Raw genomic sequence first — 19,616 nt, 5'->3', positions numbered from 1 at the left:
GGTGAGAAACCTTTTGTCCCTCTGGAGACCTCTTTTTTGAGCTAATTGCAGAGCATATTCCCTAGAGCGACAGTCTGAGCTTGATTCTAGTCTCACAGCAATAAAACCTTAGAGCTAGCCTGGGTTAGGATCCCAGCCCCTGGGAACAGGGAATTTAGGGAAGGAGGGAAATGAAGATGACAGCTTTCCACTTTTCTTTTTTTCCCTCTGCAGTCCTCTTGTCGCAAACCCGTCCCCCATGACCAACTTTGATTGCACAGCTTCTGCCATAATCTGTCCTAGTTGCAAGCAGTCTCAGGTACAAAACATGCAACAAGGCACTCAGAGGCCCCTGCCTATGCTAAGAAATCAGGAGACAAACACAGGAGAACGGTGGCCTTCTGCCACCTGGGATTTCCACTAGACAAGCCAGTAGACACCCCGTTTTGCGCCAATGCTGCAACGAAGAGAGAGGCCATTGATGCTCATTGATACTGCAGTATCACTGCTGTTGACTCAGAGTTAAGAGGAGTAGGCACAGGAGCTTTGAATAATTTGAGGCAGATGTTATAAAAACAGGAATGTGATTATGATAAAATAAAGCATCAAGCCCCTGGTACCTAGAATCATGCTTTTCACATTTAATCACTGTATCTTTAGATTTATATTGCAAGGTCCCCACAAGCTTCTTTAACAATAAAGCAATGCAGCCAAAGAAAATAGATCAGTAAGGCTCATCCTCTGCAATTCCATGTGCCAAAACAGATCAACTCTACCCAAGTCATTTCCAAAAGAAATTTGTCTCACCTGGTCTCCAATGTCAGACAAGCCACTACGTCCTGCAGCAGGGTACTCCAGTGAGTCACTGTCCTAACGTTTAAAAAGCTATTTCTGACGGAATTGAGGTAAGGGCCATTCCTGAATTCCTCATTAAAGTGACTTGCTCCTCAGTCATGCAAATAATCCCCAGGACTTCTACAAAACCGAACTGCAAGATGAGGCCCTCTGAATGACTGATGTACAGCCCTGCTCTGCCCCCCCCCCCACCCCGTTTCTCCCATTCCTCCTTTATTGAACCCAAACACTCCCAGGCAGCAGCTGAGCAGGGAGCACACACTAGACCCGGGCAGGGCAGGGAGTGGGGCCAGTAATTGGAAAGGGGAATTGGGAAGCACCAAATCCTATCAAGAGCCAGCGGGGGCAAGCTTAGCAGCCGTTTCCCGGAGCCAGCCCCGCAGTCCTGCACGGCTTTGCAGGCTTTTGTTCGGTGGCACCGGAGGCTGCGTGGCTGCTCCGCTTGGAGCAGGCGCTGCCGGTCCGGAGAGCAGGGACAGAGCGGGGACGGCACGCCGGCTGAGGCAGGCTCCTCTTCCAGCCTTATTGCTGCCGAGGCCCAGGAGAGCAGCGCGTGCTCCGGAAAGCAGCACAGCGCGGCGCTCAAGGGCACCCGCGTTCCCCGGGCGGTTTTGGGGTAGCCTTAGGCACAGCTTCTTGCCCTCTGAAGCGTCACCAAGTGCTGCCACTCTACGTACAGAACCAGCAGCTATTTTCTCATGTATCTTTGCTCATTAAGAGAATAGCCTAAATATAGCCCCAACTAGCAAGAGCGAGAGACTGTGTGGTGCCCTCCGTGATCCGGTCTTCGCGGTCTGCCTACATGCAGCGCCAATTTTCTGCACGAAAGCCTTCGCTTTGCGAATGCCACATCAAGTGCCCTCTGCTCTCAGCCCCGGGGCAGACATATCGTTTCTATTACATGTTGCCACCATGCACGCAGGAAATACATGCAGCCCCAGAAACTGAGATAACATGCCTGGTAGCCCGTGGTTTTCTGTACAGTCTTCCCCTCTGTGCTTTGGCTCCTGACCAGATGATGTTGGTCCCATGTTCAGATAAACCAGGCTCTGGTGTGCAGCTGATACGAATAAAATTCTGGACTTCAAAGCCAGAGGGAGAAGCATCAAGGATGTATCTGAAAGTCAGCAGGCATAGTCTGGGCAGGCCAGAAGGGCAGGGAGAAGGTAAAGGTGCCCGGGGAGAGAAGTGACGTGGCAATGCCCACGTCAGCCTGCCAGTGCGGGGATGACATGCCCATGTCCGGGTGACGCCAGTCCTCAACAGGGAACAGGCTACGGAGCTGAGCCGGAGGTGGTAACATTAGTTACTTGATGCCAGATGGTGTCTTCACACCTGCCAAACATTCACAGTCAGCCAACACTTCCTCCTTCACTGGGCAATTTATTCAAAATAGTGGGCAAGTGGAGAAGAAGGAAAGAATGTGATGACTTTGTGGGGGACTTTGTGCTGTAGCTTGTGTAGGAGCTGCCCTTGTCTATCCCCCTCCCCCATGACAGAATAATTGAATGTGATGGTCAAGGGAGAAAAATTAAATACACATTTGTGCTTATATGGTGCTGCACACAGTTGGCCTAGAAAAGAAAAAGATTATGAATGTTTGAAGATCTGTTGCCATATTCTAGCTAAAACAAGATTGTTGTGACCAGCTGCGTGATAAAATAGTATGTTATTTGCCAGGTTATTATTGATTGCATTTTTGTTCATTCATAATAAAATAGACATTTCAATTCAATAAAAATTCCAGAAAGTCTCTAAAATCCCTTGGAGAAACAGATTTCCATTAGAGTTTGTAACCTCTGTCTAGGAATTCCTCAGCTCGTCTGTTTTAACTTACACAAAGTTTTCCACAGAGTAAACAAAAGACCTTGCTTCCTTACGCCTTGGAAAACTTGAAACAGCAGCACATTTTATGGAGAGATAAAAGCTCGTAAATGGCACAATATTCTCATCACAAGCAATCTGCCTTTTAATGAATGCCCTCACATCCATTCTCCCTTGCCCACGGATAATTTTTTTTCAGTAGCTGTTTCTTTCTGTTTCTTCTCTTGGGATAATGCTGTGAGAAAAAAGATATCAGCAAGCAAATATTTGGTGGCAAAGCCAAAGGAATCATGTTCTCTTGAGATAAAAGTCTCTTTACTTACAGTTGAGTAGACTGAGATTAAGTTATACGGAATCCAGGCTCCTTGCCAATTCCTCCTCATCTGCTTGTCAAGAAGGAACACTTCGTTATTTGATGCGGCGAGGGAGCAAAGAGCAGAAAAGAGGGCTGAGGGCCACGGCCATGCCCTCCCACAAGAGTATTTCCCTATCCACAGGAGCTGCCCTTCCCAAAGGCCACCAGGATGGATGCTCAGTATTAGTGACAGAAAGAGGGCCACAGCTGACTTGCCAGCACAGGTGTGTGTTGAGGGCACCATTCAGGAAAACAAAATGGGGTTAGATGAGAAATGAATGATGATGGGTATGTGAGGACGATGAAACGCAAAGGCAGCTGTGGGGAATCAAGAAAGGAGGAGGAAGAGAGATTCTCAGTGTCGCTATGAGATCAAGGCATGTGAGATATGGGTTGGGAGACTACTGGGGGTTGTGAGCAATTAGAAGAGTTGATAGTTCTTGAACCTACTACTATGTAATTAACAAACTACGCAAAATGGTGAACAAAACCAAGAACCACAGACCCCTGCAACAGTAGCAGCATCAGCGTCACACTGCATCTTGTCCCGTGCATCAGGAGGCAAGCTGAAACATTAAGGAGCTTTTAGTGGGTGCATAAAATTGTATGACACTATCTGCCACAGTCTTACATTTGGAAGTTGAGGAAGTTTAGGCTGAATGTGTGTTGGATGGTTTGATGCCTGTAACTGTCAGGTGCTCTGAAAACTGTTCGGCCCACTGGGCTCAAAGGGCAGAGATCAATGCTTTGATGCTCAGCTGGTAGCCAATAACAAGCAGAGTTTCCCAGGGGTTAATACTGGTTCATTATCTTAATCAAAAACCTGAATGATGAGGCAGAATGCAAAATCTGTAAATGTACCATCCTCAACAAATCTGTGGATGGTATTAAGTTAAGAGGGTGGCTGACAAGCTGAGTGGTAGAGCTTTAGTAAAGACCATGAGGAACTCAAGAAGTGGCCCAACAAAAACCTCATGAAGTTAAATAAGAAGTGAGAAGTTCTGTAGATGGGGCAGAATAACTCCAGGTTCTGCTACAGAATGGGAAGTAAGTGGTAGACTAACATCTCTGATGAAAAAGACCCGGCAGTTATGGTGATGACAAGATGAATATGAGACTACAGTAGAATCCAACTGAAAATAAGTGTAAATTGCACACTCTGCTACGTTGGGAAGGAGGGTGGCCAGTAGGTTGAACTGGCCTTCTGCTCAGCACCAGTATATCTGCAGCTGGAGTAGAGCATCCGGTTTTTAGATCCCACCACTTCAAGGGGGATATAAAAAAACTAAAGAGGACTAGGTGGCCTCCAGCATTCTTCCAACCAACATTTTAGTGATTTATGATCTTGTTTCTTTACATACACATTTATCAGTTTAGGTACCACCCTACTTTGCCAGCATGGATGAAATTTCTAAGAAGTTAAAAAGACTTTATGTCATTGCAGTCACCGCCACTACGTACATGAGTAGATACATAACATGCTGCAAACCAAATATGTCATACAACTCAGAGCCATGAATGCATGGGTTGCATATTCAGCTGCATATATTCTCCATTCAGTCAGAACACCAATATAAAGATAGCCTTCATAACTCTTTCCCACTGTAGGAGAAATATTGAGGCACTAGTAGTGTCATCTATTGATTGTGTGTAATTGCTTCCAGATTCGTAACTCTTGGCAGGACAAGCCACCCCAAATTGCTCTTTTTTTTAGCTTGCAAAACTCGTAGAGCACAATGTGCTCCTATTACAAATACCTCACTAAGAGACATTATAGTCCACATGAATCCATGCACTGCACTCTTTTGTGGGTAGTCAGCTCATCAGACTATCATTTCTGCATTCACTCATCTATATGAAGGGCGATCAGTATATAAACTCACCCATGATGAAATAGTTTTGTTGAACATCCACATGCCATACACCGGCCCGTGCATCCACTTTTGAGTATCTGTGAATACCCCATGGCAGGCCACAGTACCACATAATGTCAGAGTAGTAGTCATCCTTTCCATAGTTAAACTATTGTTTGAATTTAGGGCTACAAGTGTTCTATACATTGCAAAGGCATACTATTAAGAGACTGCTTAATCTGAGAAAAGCTGACTTGTAAAAATCTCAGCCCTGGCTGAGATTTTCTGGGTGGTCCTGCACTGTATTCCTTTCCATCCAAATCCTAGAATGGCAAACCAATGTCCCTTTCTGAGCAATCCAAAATAACCCTTTACAGACCTACCCAACACAAAAGAGTGTTTATAAATGGTCCTCCTCAGAAATATCCTGAGATTTGCTTTGTTAGCAAACCAACACATCAAGGCAGATTCTTTTCACTACAGCCTCTATTTTCTGCTCCTATATGTCTGTGTGGTGATCAGGCACAGTATTTTAAAAGCTGTTCCCAGGAAAAGTACTGTGATTTCCAGAGGCAGAAGTTCATGTAAAGAGTCACTATTTTTTCACCAAAACTTTCCAAACATTCCTCTCTCTCATCTATGTATATAACATGCACTGATTCTTCACCTCTGATCAAGCTGCCTCCCATCATTCATGACCAATGTTGTGTTAAGCTGTAATCTATGTAAATTTATTACCTTTGGGGGAGTATGGAAGATATAAATCAGAAAATTCCTCTAATTTAAGTGAATTTATTCCACAGAATAAGTGAGAGATAAGAAACCTTCCAGCTAATCTTTTACATGAAGCTTTGACACCCTAACCCCATTTATTGTTATTTGGATTAAGTTTTAAAGTAATCCCAGTTTTGTCAATGATTGGCACATACCAATAAAAATTGTAAAAGCATATGAAGTAATGGCAGGGCCAGGTCTCAAAGAAAATCTTATTTTAAAAAATCAATAGGAGGGCCACTTGTTCCTGGTGCAGTCTTTTTCCCACTTTATGGTGGTTTAATGAAGACCACATTTCCCTAGTTTGTTCATGAGAGCGTCACGTGGGACAACGGAAAAAAAGTTTATTGCCTGCCTGCAAAAATGAAGACACTTACTACACCATCCTTTTGTCACTAGGTCATTAAAGATCTCATGCAGCCATACTGTTCTCTCCCAATACTTGCTACGAATCTCCTGCATCCCTGCAGCTCATCACAGAACCTTCAGCATCTCTTTTAGGACTTGTCAGTTCTCTAGGGTTCCCTTTTCCATTAAAATTCCTTTCCACAAGACTGCATTTGCCAATTCTTTGAGTGGGTTGAAGTCTTCTGTTTTTAGTTCCTAATTCCTTCGTTTTCACTCCTGTCTCTCCTGAAACTCGAGCGCGCTGCTGATTTGTGATTTTTTCCGTCGGCAGCAGCCTTCCAACCAGTTTTCCCACAGTAACTGGCAGCAAATGTAATGCCACTTGGTACAGCTACATACACGTAGTATCACTGGGCACTCACGGAAACAAAAAGCCACTTCTTAGTCCCGTAACTTGAGGGATGGACTACACCGAGAAGAGTTACTTCCCAAACGCTTATCTAGGACAGAGTTCCTGACGCTGCCACACATATCCTAGCGGAGGTATGAGAATTACCTCCAGGTGTCATGGCCAGCAGCTAACTCCTGCTGGAATTTCTTGCCTGGTTTTCTCCCAGAAACAGCTACTGTAATTCACCTTTAGGCTGAAGATTGAGCAAATTATCTTCCAGGTTTACCCGTATCATCTTACAGAATATTTTAAACACAGTAATTTTACAATTCACCATAAATTTCCCCTTCTAATTGTCAAGTTCTTTTACTCACTTTATTTCTAAGTGTAAAGCTCAAAAGAGCTAAGTAAAGTTCTTTTAAGTGTAAAATTCCTGCAAACAGAAGGTGGGGTGCATTTAATTACCATTACTGTTTAACTTGCACTCTGCTTCTTGCAGCTCTCTGCCCTGCTTTTGCTTTTCCGTGGCCATTTATTACCTCTTTTTTCCTTTCCTCCCCACCTTCTATTTCAGGCTGCCAAGGGGAGAGCAGAGTCCGACTCCTGCAACGAAACGCTTCACCTGCGGAGCCTGCTGGGAGGGAAATTGATAAAGCGCAGCACCAGCCCAGGCAATTTCGTTCACAGCGGGCACTTGCAGGTGAAGCACTACCATAAAATGGAACAAGGTTACTTACCCGCCACCTTCCAGCACAAATCACCAGCTCGTACCTGCTTCTTCCGCAGTCTTCTCACCACCTTCCTGCCAGGCACCGGTTGGTCCGACCCCAGCGCAGGAGACGGGAAGGAGCCACGTGAAGGGCCAAGCACTAGCTCTGCAAGCGGCGGGTTGAGCCCGAATAAGCGCTCCGAGCGTTGAGCGCTTGGCTGAAGCGTAGCCCAGGCGCCAGGCCGCCAGAGGCCTCCTCCAGGCCACCCTCCCACCGATGTCTCCCCGGAGGGGAAGCCTGCGGCCAGTCCTGCCTCTTGGGGTGCCACAACAGTGCAGCAGAGCTGCGCCCGCTGCAGGGGCCTGGTAGGACAAGGATGGCTTGTAGCTCCCTCTGTAGCATCTGATGAAGGTACCCGCCTGATCCGTGGCGTAATTTCGGACAACTTCTCTCTCGTTTCGGCTGGTGATTCCCAGCAGTTCAAGCGCAACATGAGTTAGTTCCCAAAGGGTAGGGACAACATCACCGTCACTCCAGCATCACTTTGCCCCAGTCACCTTTCCCGTGCTCTTTGAAAACCCCCAGCATTAGAGGGCAACTTTACCCCAGCTCCGGATTTTTGTTTTGATAGGACCGTTGCTCAGAAGCAGGTCTCCAAGCTTTATTAATCCATGGGCTTTTTCTCAGCTAGCACTGGAGGCTGAAATATTTCCATCAGACTGGTTGGGAGTCGGGGGTAGGTATGAGAGAAGCGTCATGAGGCAGAGTAGGGAAACCGCACTCTGCCACGTATCCTCTTCTCTGATAGAGTAAGGGATGAAATTTTAAAGCTCCAGATTTAAGACAAATAAACAATTTTTTTTTCACATGATTCATAATTTATTAATCTACCTAACATACATTGTTCCTGAGACCAAAATATTTTGAAGTCTAAAAAGGCTGAACCCTTCAGTGTGAACAGTCATGGTTGCAGCTGTATCACATTTGGTACAACATGATAAAAAGTACGAAAGATAAACTTTCTCATACTTCGGGGCCTAAAACTCCAATAACCAAAGGGATTAAGGAGAAATTCCCTTTCTTAACAGTGCCTTGTACAGGCCTTGTTAGAGAGTGAATACTGGGCAATGGCAGACATCTGGTAGAGTAATTGTTACAGTACTAGTGGGGGAAAAAATCATTTTGACAAATCTGTTTCTATGAGACAAAAAAATATCCATCATCTCATTTGTAAAATTCAAGTACTGAAATTACCACCTAACCAGCACAGTGAAAACTCAATGTTCAACGCCTGGCTCCTAATTCGGCACATAATTCTCAATTGAAAACAATGGAAAAATAAATGTCTGGAAAGCATGCAACTGCCTCAAAACGTTTATGAATTTTGTCTGTATTTCTACCAGCTACATTCCAAATCGGTTCCTGCTAAACTCTGAAGTCTGTACTCTAATATCTCAGAAGGCTCCCCATAACTTGAATTCATACAATTTTTTTTGTGATTTGTGTTATTCACCATGAGGAACTCTGAGTAAAGAATTTTGTCAATGAAAGTGGCTGATCACGTGTGCATAAGTCTTAACCGGTTGTGCCACAGAAGGATACATGGTAAGAATACTTGAGAAATGTGACCGCAGATTAACTGATAATAACCAGATGGTATCTCTGTGTGCCTATTTCCACTTGTAAAATGGAGTAATAGCAGACTATTACAGAACATTTTTCTTCCAGCTTTTTTCAAAAATCCACTTTAATTCTTGTCAAAAGATCCGGAACAAGCTGCTTTTGGAGGAAAAAAACCCCACAGATTCTTTACCCATTGCACACTCGCTGGACAGCATTCACATCTCCCAGCTTCCTTTACTGACTGATTTAGGTCTACTCCAGCATGTGCTAGAATAGGTCACTACCCAGATCACTTTCATCCAAAATCTCTTGGGTAACAGTAGCGATCAAGAGTGATATTTAAAGTTGGAACTACAGTGAAATTATTAACTATAATAACATGACCACACGGACTGCTGAACAGTTAACTAGCTCAGTTGATTTGGAGGTAGTTAGAGCTATAAAAAGAAAACATTCTCCTTTGTTTTATCCACAGACATGTTCTACTTTCCCCTGTACAAACGTATGTTTGTTTTCAATTCACGTAATTGGTCCTAATGTTAACAAAAATTATATAGTTACACTCTGAGGGCCAAACTCATTGGCGTGGCCTAAACCAGAGCTGCTCCAAACACGGGAGACACGGGCCAGGCAGACACCAGTCTTCCCACACTTTATTCTGTGTTGGTTTAAAATACACCAGAGACACCACAGAACCTCTACAAATAGAGACCGCTGAAGGGAGCGGTGGCTCCCACAGCCATGAACAGCCAAGGCCGTTACTGCTCAGGCCGTACTAGCTGGTGCCACTTTTCCCCTCTCCCTTCTGGAGGAGTCTGTTTTACATGCTGCAAGGCACCACCACATCCCTTTTGGCATCCTTATTTCTCCAAAGACTCTGCTCCGTGGCTTGGGCAAAGGCTGAGCTGAATTTAGCCGTAAGTATTTTGGGACAGCCTTCCAGCGCTTTCTTCTCAGATGTAGTTTAGTAGCAGTCTTCACCTGGCAGAGCTCTTCTTGGCCCATTTTATTCAATCAGTCTTTTTTTAATTTGGCAAGTCAGATATCAGACTTGTTGCACATTTCTAGCACTGTATGACATAATGTGAAAGAAGATATAATCCTCTGCTTTGTATATCAAAAGCCTAAAAGGATTCTGTTATATTTTAATTTGAAGCTGCTCATAAAGAGTCATGGAAAGGGCTGAATCCATTTCCTGAACAAATACTCAAAAATAAAAAATAATAATAAAAAAACCCAGAAATGCAAGTCAAAGCCAGATAAACTCAGCAATGGTACAATCAGATACATTTCTATATGCTGCATAACTAGTCAGAATAATGTAGTGGCTGTTTACTTAGGTAGTGAATTGGATTCTTCAATTCTATAGTTAAAAACTATAGGCTTTTCCTGGAGTGCTGCTGCTCTGCGTTGACCCAAAGGAGCAGCACACCTCACGGGCCACCAAGCCCTGAACAGAGTGCTCACAGTTGCAACGCGGCTGCTGCAATGCTCCAGAGCTGCAGCAGGCCAACGCACACTCACTGGAAAACTGTTTCTTGGGAAGGAGGGGACAAAACCAACAGGATCTCTGTCCCAGTGACTCACAGGCAATGCTGCCATCCACCTTCACAGGCCAGGGAAAGCTCATGACATGCCTCTGGTCCCACGGGCCCCACAGGTGGTCAATGTTCCCACTGCCAAAGAAGCATTAGATCCACCAAAGGACTAAGATGCTTGATATACTCAACTTCTGCTTCAGGCACAAAGCTGTAGTCCTCTAGATCCGTGTTCAGCTGTTGTCTTGCTGAGGAGGCCTCTCAGTTTTCAGGGTTAAAGCTCCCTCAGTACCTACAAGTTGGCCTCAGATCATTTGCAGAAGTACTTGCTACATAACAGAATTGCATTGTTCAAGTCTCCTCATGCCAAAGTACCATCAATCTTCAAAATATATATTCCTTCATCTGTTTCATCTGCAAGAAGTTCTCAGGTGTGCGCAGTGTACCAGCGAGGGGCAGGGGGGAGGAGATCACAGTACAGCAATCTACAGGGTGGGATCCAATTCAATTCCCACCTCCACCTGCTCACCCACACCCCCCCCCCCCCCAGACTACCAGAGTAAGGGCTATTTAAGACAGGGTATTCCAGATGAAGTTCTCCATGAAGTTATTAGTATTGTCTCAGGACAGAAAAGCACACTCATTTAAAACACTCTCTCTGTACTTTAGCTGTTAGGGAAACTCATCCACAAGAAAGGAGTTCCAATTCTTGCTGCAAATAATGTTTGCATCATTTCTATTAAACAGTAATTGTACAAAACATTGAGAAGATTATTGTCAGTGAACTGGAAGTTAGTTGTTTCCAATTAAGTGCCCGAAATGCCGTGCAGGAGAGTAATCCTTAACTGTGTGCCTGCACAATCTGCAGCAAGAAGTACTTACCTAGTCTGTGAAAAACTGAGAAGCCTCCCTATGGCTTGGCTGCTGAGACACTGTTATGAGAAACACAGGTTTCGGTGTCCCCAGGCAAAGGAGGGAGTATACTGGAAGACTGCACTAGCTGCCAAGGTGAAGGGTAGAAGGGCCTTTAAAAGACTGCTTTTGAAATGAACTAGATTATGACATCTGTGATTCGCATAAAGAAGGAAGCACCCCTTGCAGCCCAGAGGTAACCAGTAAAAGGTGAGAACCACAATAATGGTAATCAGAACAGTTTTGGATACAAAAAGGCTAAGGACATTTTTCAAGGAATGACACTTACTTTTCCAGCAGTTTCTGATGACTCTGTGTTTGTCATCTGTGTACTTCTTACCACAAGAATCTCTCAGGAAAAATCTCAGGTTGTTATTTTGCTTTAACTTCTGTTGATTCATTAATCTCTGAAACAGTATTTTTTCCTGTGTTTATTTCACGCCATCATGCATAATCTTAAAGTCTCTGCTGATAAAACCTGTCGTACTTGTTCTTCTGGTACTAAAATCACACCCACTGAATTGTAACGTATGGCTGTAAAATCCGCAGCAGGGGAATCTAAGACGGGAAATTTTCAAGAAAATTTCCACTGCAGTTGTTGTTCAATTAGAGAAGATGGTTTTTACTCAGACCAAACTTAGATCCCAAAGAATCACAGCCTGGGATTTACACTTCCCATGGTTATAGCTGCTCTAAAAGAGTTACTATATTGAACAAATAAAGTAGTCTACCAATTGCTTTTGCGTATCACCTTTGTAGAGCCAGAGAGAAGGTAGCATCATAGCATACAGCACCATACCCATCGCAAAGCCCTTTGGACCAGCTGACAGCAGACACAGAGAAACTTCTGAGTCAGCACGTTGTGTAGTCATGAAGACAGAGCAAGATGAGGGATTTAAGCAGATCACAAAACACACCACACCTTCTACTCATTGCATAGTTTTTGGAGTGTTGTCAAAAAAAAGATGAGGATTAAATGGGCAAAGGCTTTTAAATATTCTCACATGCAAAGAAATGGAATTGGGCACACAGAAGTAATTTGCTTGGAATATTAACCTGTGAAATGGGAGATACGTTTGAACTCCCATATGGCAGAAGAGTGACTGAACTTGGGTTTTTATAGCCTGATTGCCCTGACGATGAGTAATTTTAAATAAAAAGAGGGAGCTGGAATTTCTTCTCCAGCTGTGCTTGTCACAAGGCTTGATATTCTAATTGCGCTCTTAGGATATCAATAGGATGAGACAGGTTGGAATGAGACTTAAGAATGAGTCAAGTAGATGAATAACTTAAAGTATATATATAAAATTTAAGAAATGTCTATCTATATATATTAACATTAACCTATTTATAAAAAACTAAAAATGGCTTATGCTATGCAGAAAAAATATATATAAAATATATTAAAAGAACCTTACCTAAGGCATACATTATGTGGCCCAGGTGCTTAGATGCTAGGCATTGTATCTGTCCAGGCAACAAGCAAATTATCTCACCTACATTTCCACCCTGCCATACACAGACTGCCCTCAGTAGCAGGTATCTCATTCATTGCTATCTTGGGCACTTTTAGATTGTAGTGTATGCTCTAGACAAACTTTTAGACTGCCCTGTCCATCCTCTACAAACTAGTAGCAAAACCTTAGCTGCCTACGGACTCTGGGTATGTATACGTTGGGTGAACAGTAAGCTTATCTTTTTTTCCCCCCGAAGTCCTGTAGTAAATAGAAGAAATGAGCACAAAGTTATTCTGAAAAATAAGCAAATTATGGGAAATGTTGCAGTGTTTACAGTTTTTTATTAAGAGGCCACTGTTCAGAGTTTCTAAAGCTGCACAAATACTCCAGACAGATGAGGAATATCAGGAAGTAGGGAAGCATAAACCAAGGATCTTTGCTGTGGACTTCTTTCAGAACAATAAGTACCGTCCACATTATCAAAACAATGTACTTTTCATTCCTCCCACTTCCCTAGGACTTTGTTGTTGCTTCTGTGTTTTTTTGGTAGATTGGGCCATCTGAAAGCAGCCATCAGTAATACACAGGAAATTCGGTCCATGGTTGTTCTGACTACTAAATGGTAATGGATGGTCACCATACAGAACATTATGTATGTATCTTCTCCTTGGCTTCATCTAGCTAGTGATGGATCTTGCCTCCCGTTCAGTTTGAAAAGCAGAAGAGTTGTCCATAGCAAAAAAATCTTGACAATTAAAAAAAGAAAAAAAAAAGTTGAATCAATGCAAACACAGTGTTGTCCAAAATCTGGGTTGTCACCCAGCGCAGTCTGACTGGAAGGCAGACAGTCCCAAGGCACTTCACCTAACCAGGATGCGAGGCCTCACAACCCGGCATCCCTCTGAAACGCAGCACCTCATGGCTGAGGGCACTGGGTGAGCTGAGGCAGGACCCTCGGGTGCCTGGCTGGCAAACCAACACTACCTGCCACCTCCCTCTCCCTTCTCCTTGCTGAGCTTCTCTCCCATCGGTCCTTGACGGTCGACAGAGCTCCCCCCCCGCCCCGGCCTCCGGGCAAGCGGCGCCAACCGCCCCCGGTGGCAGCCGCCGGCCGCGACCGTTGGGGCCTGCCCCGCCGTCGGGGCGGTGATTCCCCGCCGCCATGGCAACCGCGGGGAGAGGGCGGGCTAAGGACGAGCTACCCCGGAAGCGAACGCGCAGGGTCGGGCTCCGCGCGCGTGGCCCTTCCCCTTTTGCCCTCGCCCGGCGCCCCGCGCTGGGTGACGTGTCGCCAGCGCGAGAAGCCGGAAGTAGCCGCCGTCAGGGGAGAGGCGGAAGGGGGGAGACCAAGTAGCGACCGTTGCGGGCGTGCGCGCGCGCGTGTGTGCGTGTGCGCGCGCGCGCGAGACGCCCCCTCCCCTCGGAGGCCGCCGCGCGCCGCCCTCCTCCTCCTCCCGCCCCCTCCCCTCCGCCCCCGGCTCGCGCCCCCAACCGCCGCCGCCGCCGCCATGGCTCTGCGGCGGCTCCTCATCGCCGCGGCGCTGGTGGTGGCCGTGCCCCCCCCCGCCGCCGCCTTCTACCTGCCGGGCCTGGCGCCCGTCAACTTCTGCGTGCCGAGCGAGGAGAAGCCCGAGTGCCAGGTGAGCGGGGCCGGGCGAGGCGGGGCGGCCCGGCCAGTCTCGCCGAGGGGAGGCCTCGGCGCCCTCCCGGCGGCCAGGCTTGCTGCGCGGCCCGAGATTTTTATCCCGAGGGCTTGTGGCGGCCCCTTTGTAACGTATCAAATGTGGTGGCCCAGGGGCTGCTGCTCCGTGGACTTCGAGCTTGTTTCAGTTCCCGGTGTAATCACTCGTGGTGAAGTGTCTGCGGTTCCCTGCACGGAGGAAAGGCACTCTCCGTTCATCTTACGTGTTACTGTGTCATTACAGAAATTGGAAACCCCTTCAGGTTGTCTCTTGGGCCCTTTTAAAGACTTGTTTGAAAGCTGCAGAAAGTAAGAATCATTGTAACAGGTCCTGCCAGAGGTTTTTGACTCTGACAGGAGCGAATAGCTAATGGCTACAAGCAGGTATAAAATCAAGGCAAGTACACAGTGACATTTTGCTTTCTCTGTCTTTTTGGCTGTCAAGCATCTGAGGCATAGGAGCTTCTTGGCTCCAGACTCTCAAATGAAGTTGACATTTATTTTCATATGTGCATAAACACTCAATAGAGTTCACGTCACTGTATTACTTGTCTGCGTTGGCCAACAAGGAGTCAAAATAATCTTTGCACCTTTGGGTGAGCTTTAGAAGTTGTTTGCTGCTGCTGTGATGGAAATTGTGCTCGACCATGCTTCGAGACTTAAATGAGAAAGTTCAAGACTTAAATGTAGAAGTTCAAGAGCAATAGTTTTTACAGTCTCTTGCCTGCAAAGTTGTGCTATTGAAAGTGGCTATTTCATGCTTTCTGGGTTCTCAGCTTTTGTGTTACATGAAAAATGAGTCCATAATTCTGCAAAATAAAGATCTTAAATAATTTGCTTTTGATAAATAACTTGCATCTACTTTATCTATTTGCAGCTGTGAATCGGTAGAACAATAAGCCAAACGTGTAATGAAGGCATAGTTGCTATGTATGTCTTTTCCCTTGAGTATATTGTTCAATTGGGACCAGCCAAATCCTGCACTAAGTACAAAACCATGGATTTCTTCACTGTTGTTTCCATGCTCCTTCTATTGTAGTGTTCTACAAACACTCTGTTGTAGGATCATAGAAATCTTGTGTGGAGGTGGCCTCTGGAGGTCACCTAGTCCAGCTTCACTCTTGAAGCAAGACTGTGGCCAGTGCTAGGTTGGATGAACTATGCGTTTGTCTAGCTAAGTCTTAACAGCTTCCAAGGATGGAGAATGCATCACCTGTTTGGGCGACCTTCACAGTACTGCATTATTTTCTTAGAGAAATACTTTTTCTACTATCCAGGCCAAGACTCTGAAGCTGCCGTTTGTGGTTCTTCAGAACATCCCTGAAAAACATTGCTATGTTTGAGTGGTTACTGTTTCTAAGCTGGGGGTCACGGAAGAAGAATTTTTAGGTCAAGTCAAGTAAAATATATTGCCTACTGTCTCTTTTATCAAACCTGCGACACTTAGGCCATCATCTTTCTCAGATGTCTCTGCATTTTTTATCTCATACAATGTGTACAAAACATTTGACTCCTTATCTTGAGAAAGCCTCTCTTTGTGAGAAGGGATGTGATATTGTCAGTGAAATGACTCCGCCCTCCGCCCGTTTCCTAATCTGCTTGGCCATGCTCAGTTTGGCTACTTTCTCCTATTTCTGGTTGGAATATCATCAGAAATAGAATATGATCAATGAAAACTTAAAGAGCAACTCCTCCCTTAATATTAAGAATCTTCACTGTTTTTAAAAAATACAGATTGACTAAAATGTGAACTAGTTGTATCAGGAGTTGTCACTGAAGATGCTGATCTGCAATTACAATTCACACATGTACTTCTTATGGAAAATTGAGGAGCATTCACATGAATTTTCTTCCTCCCATGAAAAATAGCTAAGGTGAGGCCTTGGAGCAGCTGAGCCAGTCCAATTCCTTGCTGCTGCTGAGGGGAAGAAATTTCATTCCCATCCTCTGCATTGCCACAGCTGTATTACATGTTAAATTCTTATGTGAGCTTCTTAATATGGCAAGTCTGGCTTTTGGGCAGACTAGTTTTCTGCTGTGTTAGTGAGCTGAAGTGGTCTGCAGAAATATGACAAGAGTGTGCTAGCCAGAGGGGTCAGCGGCAGGTCTGCGTGGCTAGGGACAGAGAAAAGAGGAGCAGCAGCATATCTTCATTTACTGAGTCAGTTTAACAGCTCATAACTGTTCATGGAGCTGCATCCTGACTTGCATGTGGACAGTTACAGTAGATGAGGAGCACAGTACCTGACTGAAGTATCTGAGCTACAGATATGCACAAACAATTCCTTTAAAAAAAATAAAATTAACTTCTCCAGAATTTCTTGACTTGGCTAAGCTTGGGTGAATTTTCACAGAGGGGAAAAGGCACTTCTACTGAATGTGCACTTTTAATACTGTAACAGAAAATAGGTAAGTTGCTGCTGGAAGAGGAAGGTCTTGCTCCTTTAATGCACTCCCCTTGTGCTGTCCCCAGCTCTTGTCTGATTGTGCAGTAAGATGGCTCAACTTGCTATGAGGCTGAAAACTCCTCTTTTTTGCTTTACCATGGCAAGTCTTTTGCTGTATTTACCAACCTGAATTGGTTTACTGTGCAAGCAGGTAACAGCCAGAAACAGAGTAGGGTAAGCAGTTGAAATACATGGGGACTGTGGGACTAGAGTAAGGAAGGGGGCAGGGGGGAGACAAAGGGAGAAGTAAAAGACCTCTCGCTTTTGGTAGCAGCAGGCAGCCTCAACAGTTGTTAATGTGAATGGACCAAACTGTAGTCTGAAGCCACAGCAGACTGAATTTCAGGTTCTTGTTGCAAGGTTGCTGGAGTTTCATTTTGTTTGTAAGTTTGCCTTACATTCTCTTAAGAAACAGTTTTTATTTAAACTCAAAACACTGTCTCAGTCTGAATGTTTTGTTCACATCCTCATAGTCCAGTTTTCAGTTGCTATTTAATGAAGATCGTGGACCAGTTTATGCATACCCTTTTAAGACTTTAATTACACAAAAGTTAATGTGATAGATTTAAAATTGCTTCTTAATAATGTGGCTCTAGGTTGCTACACTAAACTAAATCACTGACATCTAGCATACTTTTATTATTCTTGTGCATTATTTTCTGCTATCTCTTAATTTGAGTAGTTACATTAGTCTAATTTGTTTTTGTGATATGGTTACTGTTTTTCTGATGGGTAGCGTTTTGCTCACACTCTCAGCAGATAAAATTCATTATGTGGGATTTTTGTTTCAAAATGTAGAGTTGCACAAGAATTCACATTTTCAGTTTGAGACTTTAATTTACCTTATTGACATAAATCTGTACATAAGTCAAAATTGATTTTATGTTTTGATGTAACAGTATTGCTTATCTTAACTCTTTCAGTCTGGAATTGAGCTGTTTGTGAACAGGCTTGACTCAGTAGAATCTGTCCTTCCCTATGAATATACTGCGTAAGTATATTAAACTCATGTAGGTTAAAAATTCCTGTTTTAGAGTAATTTTAATTATTTTTTTAATATACATTTTTAGCTTTTTTGCATTAATTGTCATCCTATAGATCAAAGTGTTACTTCTGTCTTTAGTAGCCTGCAGCCAGATGAGTTAAAATAGTAATGAGGTGTGAACTTCCCATCAATTATCTTAATGAGGTGTTAAATGCTTTCCTGCTACACTTCATAGGAGCGCTCAAAATACATATCAGTGCCAGGTACAACTATGAAAAGTTAATGCTTCAAATAATACTTAGTATTATTTAATTTATTTCAATACTTAGTATTCAATACTAATACAGTATTAGTATTGAAGAGCTTAACCACTAGTTATCTATGTTTTAAGGAACACAAATGTGATATATTTGACTATAGATTGGAAAAACTTAGCATGCTGTTAAATCTGCTGGTGAATACAAGTGTAATAATCTGTTTATTTAGTGGCGTTTGTTATGAAGAAGCTGTCTGTACTTTTTCAAGGCTCTGGCCCACATGATTCCTTTCAGGGCTGTTGTGATTCCATGATACGAAGATTTAATCCCTGGTTAAATTTACTGTGCAAATAGAAAACTTCTCATTACTTACAGAAACTTATCTGACCATATTAAATAATATAAACTAAGTTCTGAAATATCTGATGAAGAGTTTTGGGAGTTTTGTTTGTTTTTTAATGAGACTGTGATTTTTCACACTTAGCTTTATAGATTCTAGGAAGAAACCATTTGTCTAGAAGGAAAACTAGTTCCTTCACTTGTGATGAAAGTATTGATTGGGAGGCACTCTGTGAGGTCTAGTATTTGCAGCTGACAATATTTTATTAACTCTTGTATGTTTTTTTTTCTAATTCAGGTTTGATTTTTGTCAAGCGGAAGGAAAAAAGCGTCCATCTGAAAACCTTGGTCAAGTCTTGTTTGGAGAGAGGATAGAACCATCTCCTTATAGGGTTTGTTTCTTGCCAAAGGCTTTTCAGTAACACACAAATTCAGATTTAACAACAGAAGATCAGAATCTTGAACTTCTTCATAAGGGTTTTATCTCTAAGAATTTAAAAACCTGAAATTCCAAATAATAGAAATTTGTCAGTTTAATCTAGAATGAGATATATGCCTGCTTTTTGGTTTTTGAAGTTTTTTTCTTTATTATTCCATGTGTTTTATGCAAAAGGGGACTAAAGTGTCTCATATTCAATGTTAAAAATGAAATGATGTGTTCAGGAACCTGCATGTTGCATATTTTTTTTAGTAGTGGTAGTAGTGAATCCTGAAAGCTGTCAACGAGGAACTTTTTAGTACCAAACTGAGGCAACATGTCTGAAGAATACTAGTGGTATTGATGTATTTCTGTCTGGTGCTTGTGTTTTCAAAGCTGTGGTTACATGATAAAAACTGTTTGTTAGCTCTACTGATTGTAGTTATTCATGTCCTACACAGATTGGGTTTGAGCCATCATTTTTTGGCTGGATCACTTTTTACTGGGTTTGTAATGCAGCCTCCTTTACTGCTGGCAGCACAGGTGAGGCAGCAGACTATGTAGTTCTAAGATCAGGGGTAATCCAGGCTGGTATCGAAGTGTACACTTCAAGTGTGTCTTGAAGCTGTGGCCTGCAATGCTGAGGATTTTGTCTTTTCTGTTTGGAACCGGCCAAAATCTGGTTCTTGCTCCTTGGCTGTCCTTGTTACAGGCAACTGGAACCAGATCTGAAATCCTTCTTGCAGCTGTAGAGTGGAAGAATTAGCATGGTAGTTGGCCAGCTTGTTCTTTATCATGACAGAAGCTCTCACTGATTCGTGTTCTAGGACAGCATGTTTTCATCTGAATCTATGTGGACAGCATCATTGC

The 19,616-nt window shown here is 43.7% G+C and overlaps 1 protein-coding gene across 1 annotated transcript in view; it reads left to right on the top strand.

Annotated features, from left to right (window-relative positions):
• The first annotated feature begins 13,935 nt into the window (after window positions 1–13,935).
• The window catches only part of TM9SF2 (transmembrane 9 superfamily member 2), a 28,901-nt gene continuing 23,220 nt past the window's right edge, over window positions 13,936–19,616 (top strand). The window contains exons 1-3 of the mRNA XM_062566815.1: window positions 13,936–14,259; window positions 17,671–17,738; window positions 18,627–18,720. Of these exons, the coding sequence (XP_062422799.1) occupies window positions 14,128–14,259; window positions 17,671–17,738; window positions 18,627–18,720 (294 nt within the window). The 5' untranslated portion in view covers window positions 13,936–14,127. The remainder of the gene's footprint in view (window positions 14,260–17,670; window positions 17,739–18,626; window positions 18,721–19,616) is intronic.

The sequence above is a fragment of the Rhea pennata genome, chromosome 1 (genome assembly GCF_028389875.1).
Source record: "Rhea pennata isolate bPtePen1 chromosome 1, bPtePen1.pri, whole genome shotgun sequence".
NCBI lineage: Eukaryota > Metazoa > Chordata > Aves > Rheiformes > Rheidae > Rhea > Rhea pennata.
This window is presented reverse-complemented; position numbering and strand designations above follow the sequence as displayed.